This window comes from Salvia splendens, chromosome 1 (assembly GCF_004379255.2).
Source record: "Salvia splendens isolate huo1 chromosome 1, SspV2, whole genome shotgun sequence".
Taxonomy (NCBI): Eukaryota; Viridiplantae; Streptophyta; class Magnoliopsida; order Lamiales; family Lamiaceae; genus Salvia; species Salvia splendens.
Window position 1 is genome coordinate 14,199,960 of NC_056032.1, and position 22,819 is coordinate 14,222,778.

The window sequence follows — 22,819 nt, forward strand, 5'->3', positions numbered from 1 at the left end:
TTTATTGATATTTTACTTACATTATATTGAGATTTTGCATACACTATATTAAGATTTTTTTTGCATTTGTTGATAAAATCTGCTTATCAACATGTACGAAAATTGAAATATAATTTATCAAATTTCGTCACCCGAACATCGTCGGAACATATGCAATTGAGATCTCGTTGAATCCTTATAAAATTATATTTAATTTGATATATTTTTTGCGAAAAAATAATTTAAATCTAGAGAGTTACGTAAATTTAAAGTTTAAAGATGATTTGGATTAGAGAATTGACATTAATACCCTTTAAGTTTATTTAATAATTTTTTTAATTTAAAATATAATTCATTTGACATTATTTCAACTACTAGATCTCCTAATTAAGTAGTTAAGATTTGGTCTTAATGTTTGATGGCTAAATTAGTAAGCAATTATCACTCCCCGAGCACTATTCAAATTCTTTGAATAAAAATTGATTACTTACAGAGTCACTCACTTTTTTCAGATTTTATTAATTTTTAATTTTTGTATGTAATTTCAATAAAATTGATTTATGAGTAGATAAGAAAAACAAAAATTTCATTAACTAGAGGTATGTCAAAAAACATTTAGAGGCAAATTCTTGCTACAGGCTGGGAGTTGCTTAGAGAGAGGGAGAACTGCTCTCAAGAAAAATGGAAAAATGGTATATAGACTAAAAACTCTTTCCTAATGCAAATCAAGGACACCATCAAGCTGAACTCGGAATTATCTGCAAAAATTTGGCCCTCGCTGTTGGATCAGTGGAGAATCGACCAAGTACAGCAATGGTGGCAGTGCTGCTTCCTAGCTTCTCGATCCCTCGAGATATCATACAAGTATGACTAGCTTCAACGACCACGATCACGTCTTCGCCTAAGATCGAAGAAGCTACCTCGGCCACCTGTCTGGTTAGCCTCTCCTGCACCTGCAGTTTGAACCCATAGAACTGCACCACTGACTGCAGAAGCGATTTCCCTACGTTGCTGATGACACGGCTCGAGCTGTAATAGCCTATGTGCACAACGCCGTGGAATGGGAGCAGATGGTGCTCGCATTGTGACCAGAACGGCAGGTTCAGCTCGGAGCAGATGTGGCTGAAATCTCTGGGTGGTGTTAGAGACGTTTCCCTCTTGCTACCTCGTACGAACCCATTGAGCTTCATGTCTACATTTGAGTTCTTGAAGTTCATAAGCCAGTTGACGAATCGAGCCGGGGTGTCCACCAGATCCTCCCTCAACGGGTCCTCGCCCAGGGCATAGAGGATCGAGGAAACTGCGGCGAGCAGAGACGGGTCTGATGCAGCCATCTTGCAGATGGTTCGAGAAGGGCACCAGGATTTGTCGAGCGAGCCTCTGGAATGGGCGTCCTCTGCAGTTAGGCCTCTGAATCTGAGAAGGCCAAGGAAATCGGTCCAGATACTGGCCTTCTCATCGTCAAACGCTCCTGATCCTGACATAACTGATAACTTCACACATCCTTGGTGATTCGGGTCGAAGAGGGCGGTCTGGAAGTTTGGGAAATGGATGTGGGAGCACTGGAGAACGACAGCAACGCCGGTTGGCCTGATACTGTGCTGCAGAGCTGCGCAGATTTCATTGGCCAGTCGCTGTGGATCTTGTAAGCGCTTGGCAAAGACTTCAGCAACCCGAGAAAGCTTGCTCAACCCCACAACACGCTGGCCAGATGGGATGTAACCAACATGGCACTTGACCTGGAACGGAAGCAAGCAAGACTCACAATACGAGAAGAGATCAAGATCCCGTACAATGACAAGCCCGCCTGCTCCGCCAGCAGAACCAACACAGCTTTCCAACCCAGACTCAGGAAATAAAGCACCGCTGACAATGTCCTTCACATTCTGATGATAGCCTGGACATGAATCAGAAAGCGAGGATTGTGTTAAAAACAAGATACATACACGATAGATTGTGTTTGAATCCAATAACAACGGTCACATCTTCAAAATGAGTTTTCAAGATCAACTCCATCAACTGAACAAAAGTCTAAGAGATGTGCATCAAACAAGACAACATGATCCAAAATCAGCTGGAGACAATCAGGGCTGCAGAAATTCAATATAAAAGCAACCTTAGATCAAACAAACAGTGTGTATTGTGATTATTGTTTCTCAATTAGATTTCCAAGGAAAATTAACTTGATGGATCACATCCAAGCCAAGATATGACCAGGGGTCTGTAATTAGCCACACATAAATATACTTGAATCAAATTCAGCTTGAATTTTATCCTAGAATCAATAATCTTATTACAATCTCCTATACTATTACAATTAACCTTAGTGACTCCATTACTCAAAAAATATGAGTTCTACTCCCACCAACACCTCTTGTGCAAAACACATGCTGCCAAGTGCCAACTACTAGTAAAATAGTATCAAAGCTCATCTTTCTACATCAAAATCCAGTTCTTCCAATTTTCCACAGTTACAGAGAAAAATACAAATTCCAAAAGGAAACTAGTCTAAATACCAGAATCCAAAGAAAACGTTAAAAACTGTTAGTAGAAAACAATAGATGCAAAAGTGCAATGAAGATTGACCTCGAGTCCCATCTCTGAGGGCCTTGGCCACACGAAGAGGCGTCTTACGAAGACCTTCGCGGTTGATATCCTCACCCAAGCCCAGCAACAACACTCTCACAGCATCCTCAATGGCCACGGACCCAACACTCACTCCATTCTCTATTCCCACGTTGTAACATTCATCTAAAACGCCCATTGACAGTTAAAAACGAATACGACAACAAATAACCCAAACCCACCTCAAAACTCGAGATTCAACCAATAGCAGTTCAGATTCAACCCAAAGATGCAGCTTTTGAGCAACAAAATTCAAACTTTAGCGCACCCCAGATCAGAACAGTGACCAAAACAGAAATGGGTCCTCCTAAATGAAGCAAATCCGAGAAAAGGTAGAGAGAATTACAGAAGAAAACGGTCAAACAAAAAACCCACCTACAGAAAGAGAGGGGATGAAGAAGAGGTGATGGTGAATTGGTGATGAGGGATCAGGGATATGTGCTTGCGAATTGTTGAAAGCACTGTGTGTGTTGTGTGTATATATTTAGAAGGAAATAACAAAAAAATTTGTAGGGTTGCGGTTAAGCGTTGGAATGTGGGCGTAGAGAGTGTCCTGTTTTACCCTTTTCTCCGAAAATGAAAAGGTTTCATAGATTTGATGGTGACGTTGCTTTGTACCACCACCGCTGGATGTGGGTTGGGTTGTTGAAGTGGTACACTTGCGCTCAAAATCAAAAATCAAAAATCAAAAATCAAAAATCAAAAATCAAAAATCAAAAATCAAAATAAAAATAAAAATAAAAATAAAAATAAAAATAAAAATAAAAATAAAAATAAAAATAAAAATAAAAAAAAAATAAAACGGGTAATTAGTAGACGAAGTCTAGAGAGTTTATATCAAGAAGTTAATTGGTGCTAAACTGTTGCTTTAGGATTATAATCACTTTTTAGTTAAATTTCATCTATTAAAGAGTTACCATTATAATAAATGAGAGATTAGATTTTGAGCGACAAATTTTATATGAATTATAATGAGAGATTAGATTTTGAGCGACAAATTTTATATGATGAATGATCCGAGAGCATCTATTTATTATTTTATCCGTCCCACTGAAGATGATCCACTTTCATTTTTTGTTTGTTTCAACTAAGATGACTCGTTACTAAAAATAGAAACGTATTTTCACTCTACTTTATTCCTTCTCTTTTACTTTATTATCTCTACTTTACATACAAATTAAAGTTGCATAAATTCTCATGTCATCTTCCTTGGGACGGAGGGAGTACTTTATACATTTTGACCGTGAGTGTTTACTTTTTTTGGAGAGTAGGTGATAAACATACTTCAAAACACTTGTGATTGTGAGTGCATATTTTCAAGGTGATCAACGAGCTAGTAATGAAAGTGCACTAATAACCTTACTTGATTTTATTTGTATTCTGTTATGCTCAATTAATTTATTCATGTTTATGAAGAAACAAGGTAGTCTAGTTCTTAATATCCGTGTTTCTTATTTAGTTTCTCTCCTATTTTATTTAAGAATAAACAAATAGTTAAGTTTGAGGGGTTGATAAACTAGGATTTTACATATTTTTAAGTTTGAGGGGTTGATAAACTAGGATTTTACATATTTTTAAGTCATAGATTTGGTTAATTTTGAATGTCAATTATGTAAAAAAAATATATCCTTTTAAAGCCACGATTATTAAATTTTTTTTAGATTCAGTGAATTGTATTGGATGTATAATAGATCATTTTGCATATATAGTGAACCATTATTAACACTAGTATCACGCCCGTGCGATGCACAAATCGATTTAATTTCATCATAGTAATATCATATTTTGAACTAATTACATAAAACCAGATACAATTATATGATCTCATGGTTAAAAAATCACAGATGTGTAAAACAATTTAAATGAACAACCCCAAAACATATAATTAAACAACTTTATAAATCACCAAAGTGCTTTAAAAATCACAGATGTGTAAAACAATTTAAATGATCATTTTATTCGCTATCACAAAACAACAATCATAATTTTATATTGTATTAATGTCTACCACAAAGCAACAATCATAATTTTATATTGTATTAATAGACAACATAAATGCTTCAGTTCCATACACATAAAAAATTAAAGATAATAATCAATACTAAAGAGTCAATAAATATAAGTATGCGGCATAAAAAAATTTACTATATGATAACAATATATTCATTCATAAGGTTTGGAAAACTTATTTGCATCAACCTCCTAGATATACAAATTAAAAATTTCAAAACATTCACACAATCTCTCTCACGAAATAAAAGATATATTGCTTATAATAATTGTGCATGAAAATTATTTCCAAATTCAAGCCCAACACTTAAAACTCAAAACCCAAGACTAAAAATAGTTACAAATTAAATAAATAAATAAAATATTAACTAAACATAAACACATTGTCAAATCTTCTTCTTCACTCAGATGTTAATTTCTTCTGGAATATACTTCTGCTGCAGCTTACGTATCCATCTCATTTCCTCCTTATTCTCGATCAATTGGAGATTCGACATCAAATTTCACTATCTCAAAAGATATAGTATTATTTTAAATTTTAGATTAATAATTAAAATAAAGAAAATATTGGCAGCTCAATATCAATTATCGAAATAAACTACAAATCTCATACTTACATGAAATGATTTAAAATTTATGCTTAAACAATTACCTCCAACATCACAATCCACGTAATGCATATAATTCCTTCAATTACATAAATAATGATAATTAATCAAATCTATCTAATCAAAAGATGAACCTAAAGAATAAAGTTTATCGGAAATTCAGTGACATGTAATAGAAAATAGAAAATAAAGAGTGTGTGAATTTGGAACTACCACATGCCATATTTTTATCGTCCAAAAAAAAGAATTAGGATCTTAATTTAAATGAAAATAAATATCAAATAAGACGTTATATATATAAAATAACTAATCACAAAATGTTATTATTTGCTTATTACCTTCTCCATCCAAGCTTCCTTGAACTCGACGATGAACTACAACCGAGCAATTAGGGCCATCTACACACCCAAAGACCACCATAATGATCTCACCATTTACTTTTTACATACACCCTCCAACATATCAAAGAAAATAAAATGTATCGGTTGTTTGAAAATTCTTGTCACACAATTACAATACTCATGTTATATCGCCTGAAGAAAATGAACAATAGCAGGTGAAATCTTAGTAGTTCGATTCATGACAACAATAGCACCAGGCCCGTCCCTTGGCCCGTGCAGCCTGTGCGACCGCACATGGCCCCCAATTTTCAGGGGCCTCTGAAATATTTCAGCCCATATATATGTATTCATATTTGCGTTCTACAATGACACAAGATAGACTGAATGATTTGGCCATAATCGCACTCGAGAGTGAGATGCTGGAGAAGATTGCATATGAGAACATCGTCGAAGATTTCATTTCAAAGAACACCAAAAGAATGATGTTGTTCAAGTAAATACTATGCAATCAAGGTTCGAAATGGTATATTTCTTTAATTATCATATAGCTTTAAAATGCATTGTCTTTTTTTCTATAGTGGTAGGCCTCATTTTAGATTTTTGCACAGGGCCTCTGATTTTGTCGGGACGGCCCTGAATAGCACGTTTGAGGCAACATCACCACGTGAGAATAACCACAAACAACACACTTTTTTCACCATAGTCATGACAATTTTGATTAGTAGAATTGGTATTTATAGAATATCTAGTAGCGGTATTCTTTTTCGAATGATCCTTTTCGCATTCATCTTTATTGTCTCGCTCAATTTCATTTATTATAAATTAATCAATAGTAATAAATGGCTCACAACTTTTTAACCGACCATTAGTTACTTTTATATTAGAACCAAAAGGTGGGAGGGGATATCCGAATATGAATGCCTAGAATAGGGAAAGTATTGATGTTATGTTAGTTTTATTGGATTAAATTTGCAACTAATGGGGATATACGTTTAATTGAATTAAATTATGCAATTAATGGAGAAATACGTTTTCAGTTCATAGCTATTAGCTAAATTATACACGAATTTTAAAAAATGTAATAAAAAAAGAGTTGAAAATATTAATAAAATGTGAGTCATATTTTTATATATTAATTTTATAATAAAATGTGGGTGAAAATGAGTTAGTGAAAAGACATAGGGTTTAAGGTACCAAAAATAATAAAAGTGAAAGGTGATAAATTTTTGGAACGAATACAAATGTAAATAAATGACAAATTTTCAGAAATAAAAGAGTATTAATTGATTATTTAATAATTCGTCATCTTCTTCTTTCTCAAATCACACGATCACAGCCGCCATTGTTGCTCTTCTTTTACAATTTCTCAAATTCAGCCCCTCCCTATAATTCAATCTCATACAATTTTGTCTTTAGAACCATTAGATTCGTGAGGGCTGAAGAAGATGTTTTAGAAAACTTTTAAAAAATTACAAGCAAAAACCAAATAAGCAAAATTTGAGAGGAGCTTATTGTGTCGGCCAGTGCATATAGCGATGGAATGAACTATTATGCATGCATAGTGAACCATCGTTAACCTTGGAGTCAACTTTCTCTGTAATGGCCAAATGTAATATTGTAATGGATATTTATGAACTATTAAAATCTCGTTTCAAAAGTTTCAATATTTAGGAAATGAAGGGAGTCAATATATTTTTAATAGTAACATGTACTTAATATATTCAAGGGTAAATTAATATATTAAATGGTAAATTGCCTGTAAAGTCATGAACTTTTAAAATAGTTTGATTTTTTCCGTGAATTTTAAATGTTGCATGAAAAGTCATGAACTTTACCGGAATGTGTAAATTTCTCATCCGACCCGACCCGATAGATTTCCGACACAAACTTATCTTATGTGACGCCTCGTAGGCATGACTTGGCAACTTCACTAAATCTGATTGTTTCTCTTCTATCTTTGCAATCTCTGACTCCGGACTTATCACAAACATACAAGTATCATAAATGAAAACATACAAATCGAATCGACAAATCGAATTCCGCATACAAATCAACATAAACATACAAATCGAATTCAGCATAAAAGTAGCGTTAATTCCACAATTCGAATTGAACCATAAATTTGTCATTTGCCAAGTCACGCCTCTGGCACGCCACGTAGGATAAGTTTGTGTCGAAAATCTATTAAATCGGGTCGGATGAAAAATTTACACAGTCCAATAAAGCTCATGACTTTTCATACAACTTTTAAAATTTACGAAAAAAATCAAACTATTTTAAAAATTCATAACTTTACAGCAATTTAACCTATATTCTAAATCATCCATAAAAGAATTGGATAGAAATATGTACTACGTGTAAGCGTTTTGAATTGTATTACTCTAATAAGATTTGAAGATATTTTGGTTATTTTTATTTATTACTAGAATTAGCTCCTATTACTTAAATTTACTCACGTGTAATATATTATAAATTATGTAATAGTCGTCACGTGTAATATATTGTAAATACTCCATAAAAGTTTTAGTAGTATTTCAGCTCTTCTTTCCAGACTATAAATATAAGCATAGCTTCTTCCATTGGAAAGATAGTTTAGCTCTCACACACACTGTAAACTACTGTATTCTTGTATGTTGTAAGTGCAGCTCTTTTCTAGCAATTTTCGTTAAGGTACTGTTTATACTTTATATGCTAATGTTTCGATCCCTTGTTTGTTTCAATGGATACAACAACAGCTATGGGGATGAACAAAATGAGTACGTTTTCAGAAGCAGAATGCCTTAAATACAAAGACCCCAAACAACCTTTAAATGTAAGAATCGAAGATTTGATGCAAAGAATGACTCTTGAAGAGGAGATTGGACAAATGATACAACTTGAAAGGAATGTAGCCTCCCCCGACGTAATGAAGCAATATTTCATAGGTATAAATATAATGGTGCATTTTTTTTTTGTCAAGTTCCCATCTTTGTTTGGCTCATTTATTGCAACATTGAAAGGAATTTTGGTGTGCAGGGAGTGTGTTGAGTGGTGGAGGAAGTGTCTAAGCCCAACGCTTCTGCTGCGGATTGGATGGAAATGGTGAATAATATTCAAAAGGCGTCTCTTTCAACGCGGCTTGGGATACCTCATGATTTATGGAATTGATGCTGTTCATGGCAACAACACTGCCTATAAAGCTACCATTTTTCCTCGCAATGTTGGCCTTGGTGCCACCAGGTATACATATATATATACATAGATAGTTCAAAAGGCTTTGCATTTGTGTGTAAGATTGTATCTATATAATTATCATTTTAGTCTTTATTACATCACTAATTATTGGTAACTATAAATAGGGATCCACAGCTTATAAAGAGGATTGGAGCTGCTACTGCACTTGAAGTGAGGGCCACTGGAATTCAATATGCCTTCTCACCCTGCATAGCTGTAACCCCCTCTCTTCTCCACTGCTTCTATTCAGTTTCTTCGTGTTTCTTGATGTGTGGTCTTTTGTAATAGAATAGGTCTGTCGGGATACGAGAGCTACAGCGAGGATCACACGATTGTTCAGAGCATGACCGAGATCATCCCCGGTTTGCAAGGCGACCTCCCAGCTGACTCTAAAAGGGGCATTCCATTTGTTGCTGGAAAGTATGTTTCCTTTCCTTCTTCTCACTATTTATCTTGCAAATTAGCTGACCAACTTTGATCATTTCATAGGGAAAAAGTTGCAGCTTGTGCAAAGCATTTCGTGGGAGATGGAGGAACGACGAGGGGAATAGACCAAAGCAACACTGTCGATGACGCTAAAGAACAGTTTAGTATCCACATACCTGCCTACTATGATTCTATCAGTAAAGGCGTTGCCACAATTATGATCTCTTTCTCGAGCTGGAATGGAACAAAGATGCATGCTAACCGCGATCTCATCACTGGCTTCCTCAAGGACATACTAAAATTTGAGGTAAATATCAAACTTTAATCAACTTCTCCAAAATCATGATGAAACAATTTCTAATCACCTACTCTGATTGCTCATTGCAGGGCTTTGTTATATCGGATTATGAGGGCATTGATATGCTCACAAGTCCACCCCGCCAGAACTACACTTATTCTGTTCAAGCCGGTGTTCTTGCTGGAATCGACATGGTTAGTTTTACATCCAAACAATGAAACTAAGAAGACCTCCATTTGAAACACAGTCTACCACAGCTTACACTTTTCTTGATCTTTTGCAGTTTATGATACCTGATAAATTCCTTGAGTTCATCAACAATCTGACTTCGCTTGTGAAAAGTAACGTGATCCCCATGACTAGGATCGATGATGCTATCCGGAGAATACTAAGTGTGAAGTTCGTCATGGGCCTGTTTGAGGATCCCCTAGCTGATCCCTCCCTAGCAAAACATCTTGGAAGCCAGGAACATAGAGAGCTTGCAAGGGAAACTGTAAGAAAATCACTTGTCCTATGCGGAGATGCATGGGGATAGCACAGACCTAACCATAGCAGAGCCTGGTCCAAGCACCATTAAGAACGTGTGTGGATCGATGAAATGTGTGGTGGTGGTTGACTCGGGACGGCCTGTTGCGATGGATCCCTACGTTAACCAAATAGATGCTTTGGTGGCTGCCGGGCAGTGAAGGGCAAGGGGTGGCTGATGTGTTGTTTGGTGACTATGGATTCAGTGGGAAACTGGCAAGGAATTGGTTCAAATCTGTGGATCAATTGCCTATGAATGTTGGAGATGCACATTATGATCCTCTTTTCCCATTTGGATTTGGGCTTACAACTCAACCTAAACATTATGCCTGAGAGTCACGGAGTTAAGCCAATTTGTTTATGATTGTATTTTTGTGCATTCCGTTTGTGGAGAGGAAAATGCCTCACCATGGATTTGGTACTACATATTTTGAGCTATATGATTCATTATTTATAAATTAATGCAAACATGATTTAAGACTGGAACTATCAAGTCACCATAAAACATTAAAAAAGAGAAGTATTTTTGGTTGATAGAATGCATTAACCAAGACATTCAACACTGAATTAGTACTTTTTTTAATGTGACTCATTTTTAACATATTTTTTTTCTTTTTTTTAATTTTATTAATTTTACAGTAAAACTCTTTTTATTTCAAAAGTTTTTTATTTTAGAAAATGGATAGATTATTAGTTTTATAATAAAATGTCAGTAGAATGAGTTAGGAATGTGATGGCAAGAAGAATAAAAATGAAATAACATATTTAATGACGGATGAATTGAATAGAGTATAATAATTCAATCCATCTAAAAAAGAAAAAAAAAATCAAACTTGACTACGCATTCTTGCACCCCAAGACAGTTTCTCTCTTGAAATATTATTGGTCTTCAATTCATCAAGCTGAGACTGCCACCTCATTTTCCACTCCTCGTGTTCTTCAATCTCCTGTTAAAAGAAATCCGAAAATAAGAATCAAATGAGATCACAATTAAAAGCACAATCACAAAATATATCGTCAATTTAACAGCAATTAAATTTAAAAAAGTACCTGGGCATGGCCGACGTCGAGATTTGTAGGGATCAGACATAGATCGAATTCACAAATTACCAAGACCTCTTTGTTCTTCATCAAAGAGCTCAGTCAAACTCTGACCATGCGACTGATTTACATTCAATGTTTACAAAAACTTGAATACAGAATAGAGTTCTATCTATTACACAAGATCAAGATCCTCTTCTAGTTCGAGCTTCTTTTTCCTGCACACTCAACAACCGTATCAGTATCACAAGGAACAGATCCTCTCGGATCTAACACACTAACACGAGCAAACACAAGAAATATGCAAAGAACACAGAAGAAACCGATGCTTCGGCTCAGACACCCACCGATAGCACAGGCCTATTCTCAAGAGCTCAGATCCAAAGGAGCACAACTGAATCTACTAGTGATTAACCTCACACTCCAGATTCCAGCGTCAACAGACTCCACAAAACCAGATCTATCACCTCTGAGAACGAACTCACACAGAAACATTCAAACACCAAAACCCTAGTTTCACCAATACTTCAGCAACCGAAGTGGTTGCCTTCTCTGCTACTGTTGCAAGGTCTACTACACTTCCAACTGTGAGAAGTCACAAAGAAACCGTCGGAGAAGGAAGCAGAAAGAGAGAAGAAGAGAGTTTCTGAGAGCATCGAGAGAGTGAGAGAGAGTGTAGAGTTAGGAATAGTGAAAGCCAAAAGACTAACCTCTCACATAACAAACACACATCACAATCCGACGGCTAAGAACCTTGATCCGGGTGAGAGTACACGTGGCTGCATCTGGAGTAAGAGGCATAAGTTTTTGGGCCAAGCCCAATCCAACTTCACATGGGCCATTACAAAACAATCAGCCCAACATGAGAGTCCACCAATTATTCAACATACTCCACCTTGGACTTCATTCTGAGAAACCAGCCTGTGCTATAGGCTAAAGTGAAACTCATCACAGCCTATAAGGCAATCCCCCCTCAGTCTCAAAGAACACAAACAAGGTTCACTGGCATTTAGGGAATCACCATGCTGCCTCCAGACACCAGAGGGTTTAAACCTGTTAGTCTAGGAGGACTTCTTGCCTCAGTTCACATACCAGCTTTACCAAGACTGAGGTCTTTAATCCCCGGGACATGCAACTATCCTAGATCAAAATGCAAGAATTTAATGCAGAAAATAAGTTTTTCAGTAGGCAAAGGTTTTGTACCCATATCAGCAGGGTTTTTATCTGTATGCACCTTATGCAGAAAAACTTCACCTTTTTCTACTATGTCCCTAATGTAATGGAACCTTACATCAATATGTTTAGTTCTATCATGAAAAACAGGGTTTTTGCATAACTGTATTGCAGACTGAGAATCAGAAAACACAGATGGAGATAGCTTCAGAAATTTAAGTTCAGAGAGAACTCCCTTTAACCAAACTGCTTCTTTCATTGCTTCTGTGATAGCAATGTACTCTGACTCAGTAGTGGATAGTGCCACTATATGCTGCAATTGGGACTTCCAACTGATACAAGAACTGCAAACAGTAAACACATAGGAGGTAGTTGACTTCCTCTTATCCCTGTCATTTGCATAATTAGAATCCACAAAACCAGTTAAGGAAACACCATTTTCACACTTAGAATAACACAATCCATATGTTGCAGTATGTTTGAGATATCTCAGAAGCCATTTCAGAGCTTCCCAATGCACAGATCCAGGATTTGACATATATCTGCTAAGACATGAAACTGCATAGGCAATATCAGGCCTAGTACTTACCATCAAATACATCACAGAACCAATTGCATTAGCATAAGGAACCCTTTTCATAGCATCAATATCAGACTTGGTTTGAGGACACTGATCTTTACTCAACACAAAATGAGAAGCCAAAGGAACAGAGACAGGCTTTGAATCCAACATGTTAAATTTTTAAAGAATTTTGCACACATAAGGTTCCTGATGCAACACAAGGGTAGAAACTTTTCTATCTCTGAAAATATTTATCCCTAAGATCTTCTGAGCATCACCTAAATCCTTCATTTCAAAATTCTCACTCAAAGCAGAGTGGACAGACTTTATGGTTTTCAAACAAGGTCCCATTATAAGCATGTCATCAACATACAACAACAGGAACACATGCACAGAAGAGTTAAGGTCCTTAACATACAAGCATGCATCAAAAGTGTTTCTCACAAAACCCAACTTATGCATACAACTGTTAAACTTAATATTCCATTGTCTAGGAGATTGTTTCAAACCATACAAAGCCTTTTTTAGTAAACACACATGATTGAGACATTTGGGATCAACAAAGTCTTCAGGCTGTTTCATGTAGATAGGTTTATCTAAATCACCATGCAAAAAAACAGTTTTGACATTCATCCGTTTTAATTCCCAATTAAAATGAGCACACAAGGCAAGCATTAATCTGACTGTAGTGAATTTAACAACAGGAGCAAAGATTTCAGTGTAATCTACCCCCTCTTGTTGAGTAAACCCTTTTGCAACTAGTCTGGCCTTGTACCTAAGACCCTCCACCTCATTTTTCAGTTTGTATAACCACCTGCAATCCACCACAGATGCTCCAGGAGGCAAAGGAACAAGTATCCAGGTAAGGTTAATCTTAAGAGAGTGTATCTCCTCTAACATAGCTTTATGCCACTGATTCCAAAACTTAGATTTAGTTGCTTGCTTATAGGATTGGGGTTTATCCTCATCAGACTCATATACATTAAAAGCCAAATTAATAAGAGCAATCAATCAAGCCAACAAATCTAGTAGCTTTTGACACATTCTGTCTTCTAGCTCTATCTCTAGCTAACACATAATTGCTCAAATCAGTATCATCAATAGCATTTTGCACACCAGAGGGACTTTGTATAATATTCTGGACAGGAGAATTGTTCCTTAAAGGACTAGCATGCATATCATTGTTATCCACATCAATATCCACATTTTGAGGAACAAAATCATTGAGATTTCCCTCATTGGGTGTCTCATCAGGTGTAAAGACTGGATAAGTATTCCATAAAGGCAGCTCCACCTCACTTGGAGTATCATCCTGATTCTCCACTTCAGTGAGTGGTTCTGTGGACTCCACCTCCTTGAGAGGTTCATTGTCCACATATTGTGGAGTTGGGTCAGCAGTCAACTTTAAGCAAGGGAATTCAGCTTCATTGAAGACCACATCCCTGCTAATTATGACCTTAAACCCAGATTCATCCCTTATCCAGACCCTATAACCCTTAACACCCTCAGGATATCCAAGGAAAACACCTTTCCTAGACCTAGGCTCAAGTTTGTCAGTCTTGTTATGCACAAAAGCAGCACAGCCAAATACCCTTAGGTGAGAAAGAGATATAGTATTTCCAGTAAACACAGACTCAGGACATTGTCCCTTAAGAGGCACAGAGGGAGACCTATTGATAAAATAAGCAGCAGTCAACAAAGCTTCACCCCAAAATTTCTTTGATAGACTAGATTTACTAAGCATACATCTCACTTTTTCAAGCAAGGTCCTATTCATTCTTTCAGCCACCCCATTTTGTTGGGGTGTATAAGGAACAGTTCTATGTCTTTTAATACCATATGCAGCACATAAGTCATCAATCTGTTTATTACGGAATTCCAGGCCATTATCAGTTCTGATAGCTTTAATCTTCTTACTAGTCTGAGTTTCTATCAAGATTTTCCAGTTTTTCAGTTTCTCAAAGACATCATACTTATGTTTCATGAGAAAACATCACACTTTCCTAGAGAAATCATCAATAATAGACAGAAAATACACAGAACCAGAGTGAGAAGACACTGAGGCAGGGCCCCAAACATCCATGTGCAAATATTCCAGAACACACTTGTTCACATTAGTATGCACAGGAGAAGGAAAAGAGACCCTGTGCTGTTTACCCAGCACACATGTATCACAGAAAGGTAAGCTACTATCCACATCAGACTCAGATAAAATGGCATGTTTCTTCAAGATGTTCAAACCTTTTTCACTCATATGCCCTAGTCTATCATGCCATAACATTGTTTTATTACTTTTAACCACATTAGCATAGGCATTTTCACATGAAAGAAGCACTGCATTGCAGACATATAAACCACATTTCTTGCTGGCCTTAAAGAGACACATAGATCCTCTGTAAATTTTCATGCCACCATCCCCCCATTTTCCCCCCATCCCAGCAGCTTCAAGAGCAGTGCAAGACATCAAATTGTAGCAAAGATCAGGGACATATCTCACATTTTTCAGACAGAGCACAAAACCATTGTCAAACTTTAAACACACAGTGCCAATACCATGAATTTCACATTTCTTATCATCAGCCATAGACACATAAGTATTAGTAACATTTTAGCTCAGAGAAGACCTCCTTGTAAGGACTAACATGATAAGTACACCCAGAGTCACAGAGCATTTGAGGTAAAGGGGCCATCAGGAGAGGCATTAATAAACATTAAATCATGCACCATGAAAACACATTCATTATCAGCATCATACTTAGCCACATTAGCAAGATTTTCAATTTGAGTGTCATTATTGGGGTTTTTCTTCCTTTTAGGCTTAGTGCACTTCTTTTTATAGTGTCCTACTTCCCCACAATTGAAACACTTCCTAAAAGATTTAGAATCCCTGCTATTGGACCTGGATCTATACTTTTTTCTAGACTTTGAGTGAGAGCCTGATCCATTATTAAAGTCTTTACCCCCTCTAGTTTGAGATCTAACTCTAACATTTAGGGCCTTATTAAAGGTACTCTTATCTGCAGCCATTTCCCTTAATTCCAATTCTTTAGATTTTAAGGAGCTCACAATTAAATCAAGAGGGGCAGAATCCCTGCCATACTTAATGGCAGCTTTAACATCACTATAGGAATCAGGTATGGCATTCATTAGAGCTATACTTGTGTATTCATCTTGCACAAGCTTCTGAAATCTATCAATATTATCATCAATGTCTTTAGATAAGCCAAGCTTAAATTTGAACAATTTTTCAAGCAGATACATTCTAGAAGACATAGAAGTTTCAGTATACAGAGAGTCAAGACTTTTCCACATTTCAGAAGCAGATTCTACATGATCAACCTTCCTAATCACAGAATCAGACAGATTTAACACAATAGTGGCTCTAGCCAACTCATTCATCTCATCAATTTTATCCTGGTCAGTACCTTCAGGTAAGGAGCCATCAACAACCTTAAACACCTTTTGTTGAATCAAAACACATTTCATTTTCTGTTTCCAGATCATAAAGTCATTTTTTCCATTAAAAGGGATCAGGCCAACAAGTTGAGTCATTTTTGCAAAGATTTTCACAAGAGCACAGGAAGCAAGACAAACACAGAGAACCTTACACACCTTACAGCACAGAGACATACAACAAACACTTAGAACACACTTTCTCACAGATAACCAGCCTCAATTCCCTGACTGTCACGAGCACACTGGCAAAGGCTATCCCAGTTCGCAATCACTCTCTCTTGGAGGGCGCAGGGGGTCACTTTGGCAGTATCAGTGCTTGGTGGCAAAGTGAAGTGAGGTCAGATACACAGAGCACCACCAAATTACAGCAGAAGCAACAACAGAACACAAGAAAGCAGATAAGTCCTAAGTTCTTGCCAAGAACCAACTACCAGCAAAAAAATCCCAAGCCTATGATTGGCACTACAACAGAAAAGAAAATACCAGCAGGTTTCAGCCAATTTACCATAGTGAATCCCCTCTCAAAGGAGGATTCCACTTGCCCAGCTCCTTATGCGACTTGGTGTGCCGATCTAGTCCCCCCGTGGCTCTGATACCACTGTAGGGATCAGACGTAGATCGGATTCACAAATTACCAAGACCTCTTTATTCTTCATCAAAGAGCTCAGTCAAACTCTAACCATGCGACTGATTTACATTCAATGTTTACAAAAACTTGAATACATAATAGAGTTCAATCTATTACACAAGATCAAGATCCTCTTCTAGTTTGAGCTTCTTTCACCTGCACACTCAACAACCGTATCAGTATCACAAGGAACAGATCCTCTCGGATCTAACACACTAACACGAGTAAACACACGAAATATGCAAAGAACACAGAAGAAACTAATGCTTCGGCTCAGACACCCGCCGATAGCACAGGCCTATTCTCAAGAGCTCAAATCCAAAGGAGCACAACTGAATCTACTAGTGATTAACCTCACACTCCAGATTCCAGCGTCAACAGACTCCACAAAACCAGATCTATCACCTCTGAGAACGAACTCACACAGAAACATTCAAACACCAAAACCCTAGTTTCACCAATACTTCAGCAACCGAAGTGGTTGCCTTCTCTGCTACTGTTGCAAGGTCTACTACACTTCCAACTGTGAGAAGTCACAAAGAAACCGTCGGAGAAGGAAGCAGAAAGAGAGAAGAAGAGAGTTTCTGAGAGCATCGAGAGAGTGAGAGAGAGAGTGTAGAGTTAGGAATAATGAAAGCCAAAAGACTAACCTCTCACATAACAAACACACATCACAATCCGACAGCTAAGAACCTTGATCCGAGTGAGAGTACACGTGGCTGCATCTGGAGTAAGAGGCATAAGTTTTTGGGCCAAGCCCAATCCAACTTCACATGGGCCATTACAAAACAATCAGCCCAACATGAGAGTCCACCAATTATTCAACATACTCCACCTTGGACTTCATTCTGAGAAACCAGCCTGTGCTATAGGCTAAAGTGAAACTCATCACAGCCTATAAGGCAATCCCCCCTCAGTCTCAAAGAACACAAACAAGGTTCACTGGCATTTAGGGAATCACCATGCTGACTCTGCGGTTACTGCGCTGGACGCCTCCATGCGGGCCTGAATTCGGCCCCGTTCAGTCCAAACGAGCTCTGGATGGCCACTCTGGAACCCGATACCTGTGAGAAGAAGGAAATGCGGGCTTTGGTCGATTGATTGGGCTTTGGGAGTGTGTAAATGGCTGAATTCGGGCCTGATGCTAAGATTTTGCATTTCATTTTCTTCGAATTCTTTTCGGTAGTATGGATTGTCTTTGCGGGGGCTTTTATAATTTATTGGGCTCAAAAATTTATAGGATACTTAATTTTAATTTGTTTCGATATGGAAGTTTCTTCAATTCTATGGGTGTAAATTAGTGGTGTGACAGGCAGGCTTGTTTTCCAATCGTCTTTTAGAAAACAGCGTTTAATTTTATTCTCTAGCAAAACAAAGCAACAAACCTGTCACACAGTTTCGTGAGATATGAGACCAATGGCGCATTCAATTAGAAACAAGGGGTAGTTTCCCTTCAAATTTTTTGAGAATAGTAGTATTTTATGAGACCAGTGGCGCATGAAACTGTTTGAGATGAGACCGGTGTCACATGCAATCGAAAACAAGGGGTGTCGTATGCACACGGTTCAAAAACCTCCGCTTCCAAACGTTCACGGTTCAGAAAATCATTGAACCTGAATCGGCCCGGCAAGGGTTTAGGCGGTTCCGGTTCAAAAAACCGCCGGTTGCGGCGGCGGTTGGAATTTTTTTTATTTTTTATTTTTGCATTGTAGTCTTTATTTATCCATGAATTGTGCGTAAATAAAATTCTAACAATAACGATGAAAATTGCGATTTTATTGATAAAAATTTAAACGAGACTACAAGTTACAACAATTATAATTTACAAAGGACTTGAAGTCTTAAACAATAATTTTAAATATACTTGTAAATTTCAACGAGGCTACAACGAAGCTATATACAAATTACAAAAAAGACTTGAAAATTTGAACAATAAATTTATAAGTATATACTCTTAGTCGGCTAAGGAGATATTTCTACATAACTAAGTTGATAATACCTTTAACAATTCAACCTTAAATTTTGAGTTTAGTCTAACAATCAACAATCATGGTAGAACTGTAAAAAATTTCCCGGATTTAGTCTCATAGAGAAGTCTCCTTCACCGACTAGAGTATATACAACTAAAACTATTTAATTGTATTTGCATATTTTTAAAGTTGAAACAAATGAAAAAAAGAAATAAAGGAAAAATGACTTGAGCTCAACTTAAATTTTAAGTTGAGATGTCAACATAACATCAATGCTCAATTGCATTGGGAACCAAAGCCATGCAGTTCTTTTACCTGACTTACCTAGTTGGCAATAGGGGCATGCCTATATTCGGTCGGATGACTTGTCTTCATGACGGATGAGAGTACGATATCCTCCACCATCATTAAATTTGTAGACTTTATTGCAGTAGTTACAACATGCATTAATCTCAATGTCATCTCTTGAGATAGTGGATCAGCACTACTAGACACTATTTGGACCTTCTTGTAGTGTTTAACAAATATAGACATAGTTGATGATAACTTAGACTTTTTACTGCTTTGTGGTACGGGTAGAGGAGGGGGATGCATATCCTCATCACAAGAAAAAGACATGAAATTGAAGTATGAAAATGAGAGTAGAAATAGTGACTGAGAAAATCCTTGTCAGCACAAGAATGGGGTGAGAGGTGAGTAGAAATGATTGGAAATAGGGTATTTATAGGAAAAAAATTGGAAAAAATCAAAATTTAAAAAAAATTTAAACCGGCTGAACCGGCGGTTCTGTCCACGGTTTTTGACGGAAAACCGGCGCTTTCTGACCACTTTTCTGCAACACTACACCTGAAAAGCCTAGGACCTAGCTGGAAAACCTACTTGAACCCTAAACCCTAAATTCTTGAACGTGAACCGAACCGTCCGAACCGTCAAACTGTCCGGCGGTTCGAACTGCCGCACCGGTTCCGGTTCCAGTTCCGGGTTACCAACAGGCGGTTAACTGCCTGTTCGGTTCAGTTTGTGCATATCCAACTGTTCATTCAAATTTCAATATATTATTCGAATATCATTTTTGCAGTTTTGTAAAAAGGACATAAGTAATGAACTTCACAAGAGTTTGGGCAGAGGCAAAGTATTTGATTATACTTGACCACGTCATCGGATTTGTAACAAAAATATGGAAAATATATTTAGAAGACTTTCGTTTTCTTGAGACGGGACAGAGATCAATAGTTCGTAGTTGTCTTCACGCGGAAATATCAATGTTTTTTAGAAAATAAATTCTACAATATTTTAAGAGAAGATTAAAATATTTAAATTAAAACAAAATCTATGTGTGGATTTTATCATTATCACAAATTCTTCAAATCTATTCGTTTTTGGCAAATTTTCCAACGGTGAACAGACTCAAAACTTTAAGAAACTAGTAATCGATGCACCAGAATGTGCTCTTTGTTGTCATTCAAGATGAAAAATATAATTTTTGCTATTAAACAGAGATCAACAATAATCATCGAATAATATACATATACTCCTAGTTATAGTTATATCAATATCTAATGAATGTTCAAAATAAAAAAAATATTAAAATCTCATAGCGATAAGGTTTTGCTGGACACCAAAAAGTAGCCAAGTACTGAAAAAAATTCAGACACTACCAAAAAAATTACTCCTCCCTCCGTTTCGCGGTAGTTGAGTTATTTTATTTTCTACACTCATTTTAGAAAAATGATAATAAATAGTTAAAGTAGATAAAAAGTAAAGTAAGAAAGTGAATAACGTAGTTAATACTCTTATTTACCTTATTTTGTCACTTACTTTACTTTATCTTTATTTTAACTATTTATTATTATCATTTTTCTAAAACGAGTGCAAAAAATGAAATGATTCAACTACCACGGAACGAATGGAGTATAAAATAGAAAAACAAACAAACCTACAATCCATTGCAGAATACTTGAAGATTTGATTCAGAAATATGGACAATGTTTTAATTCATTAGATCCGCAGACTTGAAGATTTGTTATTTAATGTGTTTCATATATAATAAGGTTAATTTTAGTAAGTAGGAGTAATTGATAGTATAATTAATAATAAATTTGTTTAAATAAAACCAATTCTGTCCAATTAAAAATTTAACAGTGTCATGTATGTGGATTTTATGTATATTACTATGGGAAATCCATAATCATCACAAATATTGGATGGGGTAACGATCTATAGATAGATAAGTTGAACGGTGCGATTCATATAACAACAAAAAAGGCTCAAACATATGGGCGAAATCATTGGTAAATTGATAAGGATGAAAATGACGTTAAACAGTATTGCGATGTGGATTTGCTTGCCTAATTCTTACACTATTAATAGGATTTAAGTCATCATAAGTCTTTGACAGGTGTACAACTATATATATGCTAGGATGTAAATTAGAATTTGTATACTCAGAAAAATTACTATCCTGCCTACAAAAAAAAAGAGAGAAATAAATTAAATAATCTTATAATCTGCATAATGCTTTGGTACGCAAAGTCATATCCTCTAGTTAGTACTAATTGAATTTAAGATTTTACTTTTAACTTTAAGGAGTTTCAGGTTTTCAGCTAATTCCATTTAGTACCTATTACTATTATTTTTAGAAAAATGCATAATATTATTTAATGTCACAATATGTCAATCAATTAATCTAACAAAAACTCCTCTGTTATAGTTTAGCTAACCATGTGAATACAAAAGTCATCTGTCGAAGTGAAAATAAATAAAGGAAATTAATTGAGGGAACTTTTTTCCAAAAAGCAACAAAAAACAGCTCATATAATTCGCGACGTTGCAATTTGCATATACATTCATACTATACTTGATAGTTAGATTCATCTACAATTATTTCAATCTACAGAAATTAATTTGTAGTCCACTAATTAGTAGAGTTTCGCATTCGAGCCCCCCACGACGATCTCTCCCTACAATTGCGGCGTCGCTGCTGCAGTTGGCCCAATTGTGACTCCCAGCTGCTCCTCCACTCCTCTTTTTCCTCCATTCCCTAAACCAAACAAAACACACAATCATTTTGAATTATAGTAGTAAATTAAGCAAGAAAAAATGTATATTTGAGATAATAATTACCTGGGGAGAAGAAGAAAAGGCAGCGCCGAAAGCCAAGTGTGTGTCGTAGAGAGCTCTGGTTTGGGGATGAGAGAGCGTTTCGTAGGCCTCATGTACCATAATAAACCTCCTGGTGTACTCGTCCAGTTGCTCCGGTGGAGATACGTCGGGATGGTACTTTCTGGCCATCTGTTTGTACGCTTTTTTAATGTCGGATAAGCTCTTCACGTCCTCTGCAATTCCCAGCAGTTGGTACAGTGTCTCCTTCGTTTGGGCCCTCGGCCTTCGGATCCTCACCCGGGACATTTTTTGTGTTTTGGGAGATTGGTTGACTTTTGACATGGCTGGAAATGGAATGCTGGTTGATGAATATTCAATACGTTGATGAATTACACGGTCAACATTTTCCAAGCGAGTAGTTGTAATCCTTGATTTTAAGTCCAATAAATTTGCAATCCTTAATTGCTCTACTAATCTCAAAGGCTATAGCTGAATGTGGTTTGGTTGGCGTGTCAGTTTCTAATTTCCATGGATAAGTTTCTTCAGAATTTTCTCTTCCTATTAAATTATATAGATAAGCGTTACTAGTTAAATGTATATCGTTCTTTTACGCCTTTTTGCATGCACACAAACTATGGCATAAAATAATTGTACTGTATTTCATTTATACTCTATCTGCATTTCAATGGTCCGGAGCTCTAATTATATACAAGGCACAATCACTTGACAGTTGTTGCTGGGTTACAAAAAAAATTATTCTTATTATTTTATACTATAATACTACAAAAATAAAATTACTTTGGTTAGTATTTTTTATAAGTGCAGTTATTTATAGATTTACATGTAGGGTTGGTAAATTTTA

At 36.4% G+C, this 22,819-nt stretch overlaps 2 protein-coding genes and 1 pseudogene across 2 annotated transcripts; 1 reads left to right on the forward strand and 2 right to left on the reverse strand.

Moving 5' to 3' along the window:
* Window positions 1-548: 548 nt before the first annotated feature.
* LOC121743441 (GTP cyclohydrolase 1-like) lies at window positions 549-3,153 on the reverse strand. The gene is made up of 2 exons (XM_042136756.1): window positions 2,566-3,153; window positions 549-1,876 (listed from the first exon to the last, which is right to left on the reverse strand). The coding sequence occupies exons 1-2, from the start codon at window positions 2,741-2,743 to the stop codon at window positions 717-719; spliced, it is 1,338 nt and encodes a 445-aa protein (XP_041992690.1). The 5' UTR covers window positions 2,744-3,153; the 3' UTR covers window positions 549-716.
* A 5,153-nt stretch (window positions 3,154-8,306) lies between these two features.
* Window positions 8,307-10,035, forward strand: LOC121800995 (annotated as a pseudogene).
* Window positions 10,036-21,643: 11,608 nt separating this feature from the next.
* LOC121796370 (chaperone protein dnaJ 20, chloroplastic-like) lies at window positions 21,644-22,578 on the reverse strand. Its single transcript, XM_042195234.1, has 2 exons — window positions 21,979-22,578; window positions 21,644-21,895 (listed from the first exon to the last, which is right to left on the reverse strand). The coding sequence occupies exons 1-2, from the start codon at window positions 22,297-22,299 to the stop codon at window positions 21,770-21,772; spliced, it is 447 nt and encodes a 148-aa protein (XP_042051168.1). The 5' UTR covers window positions 22,300-22,578; the 3' UTR covers window positions 21,644-21,769.
* Between the last annotated feature and the right edge of the window lie 241 nt (window positions 22,579-22,819).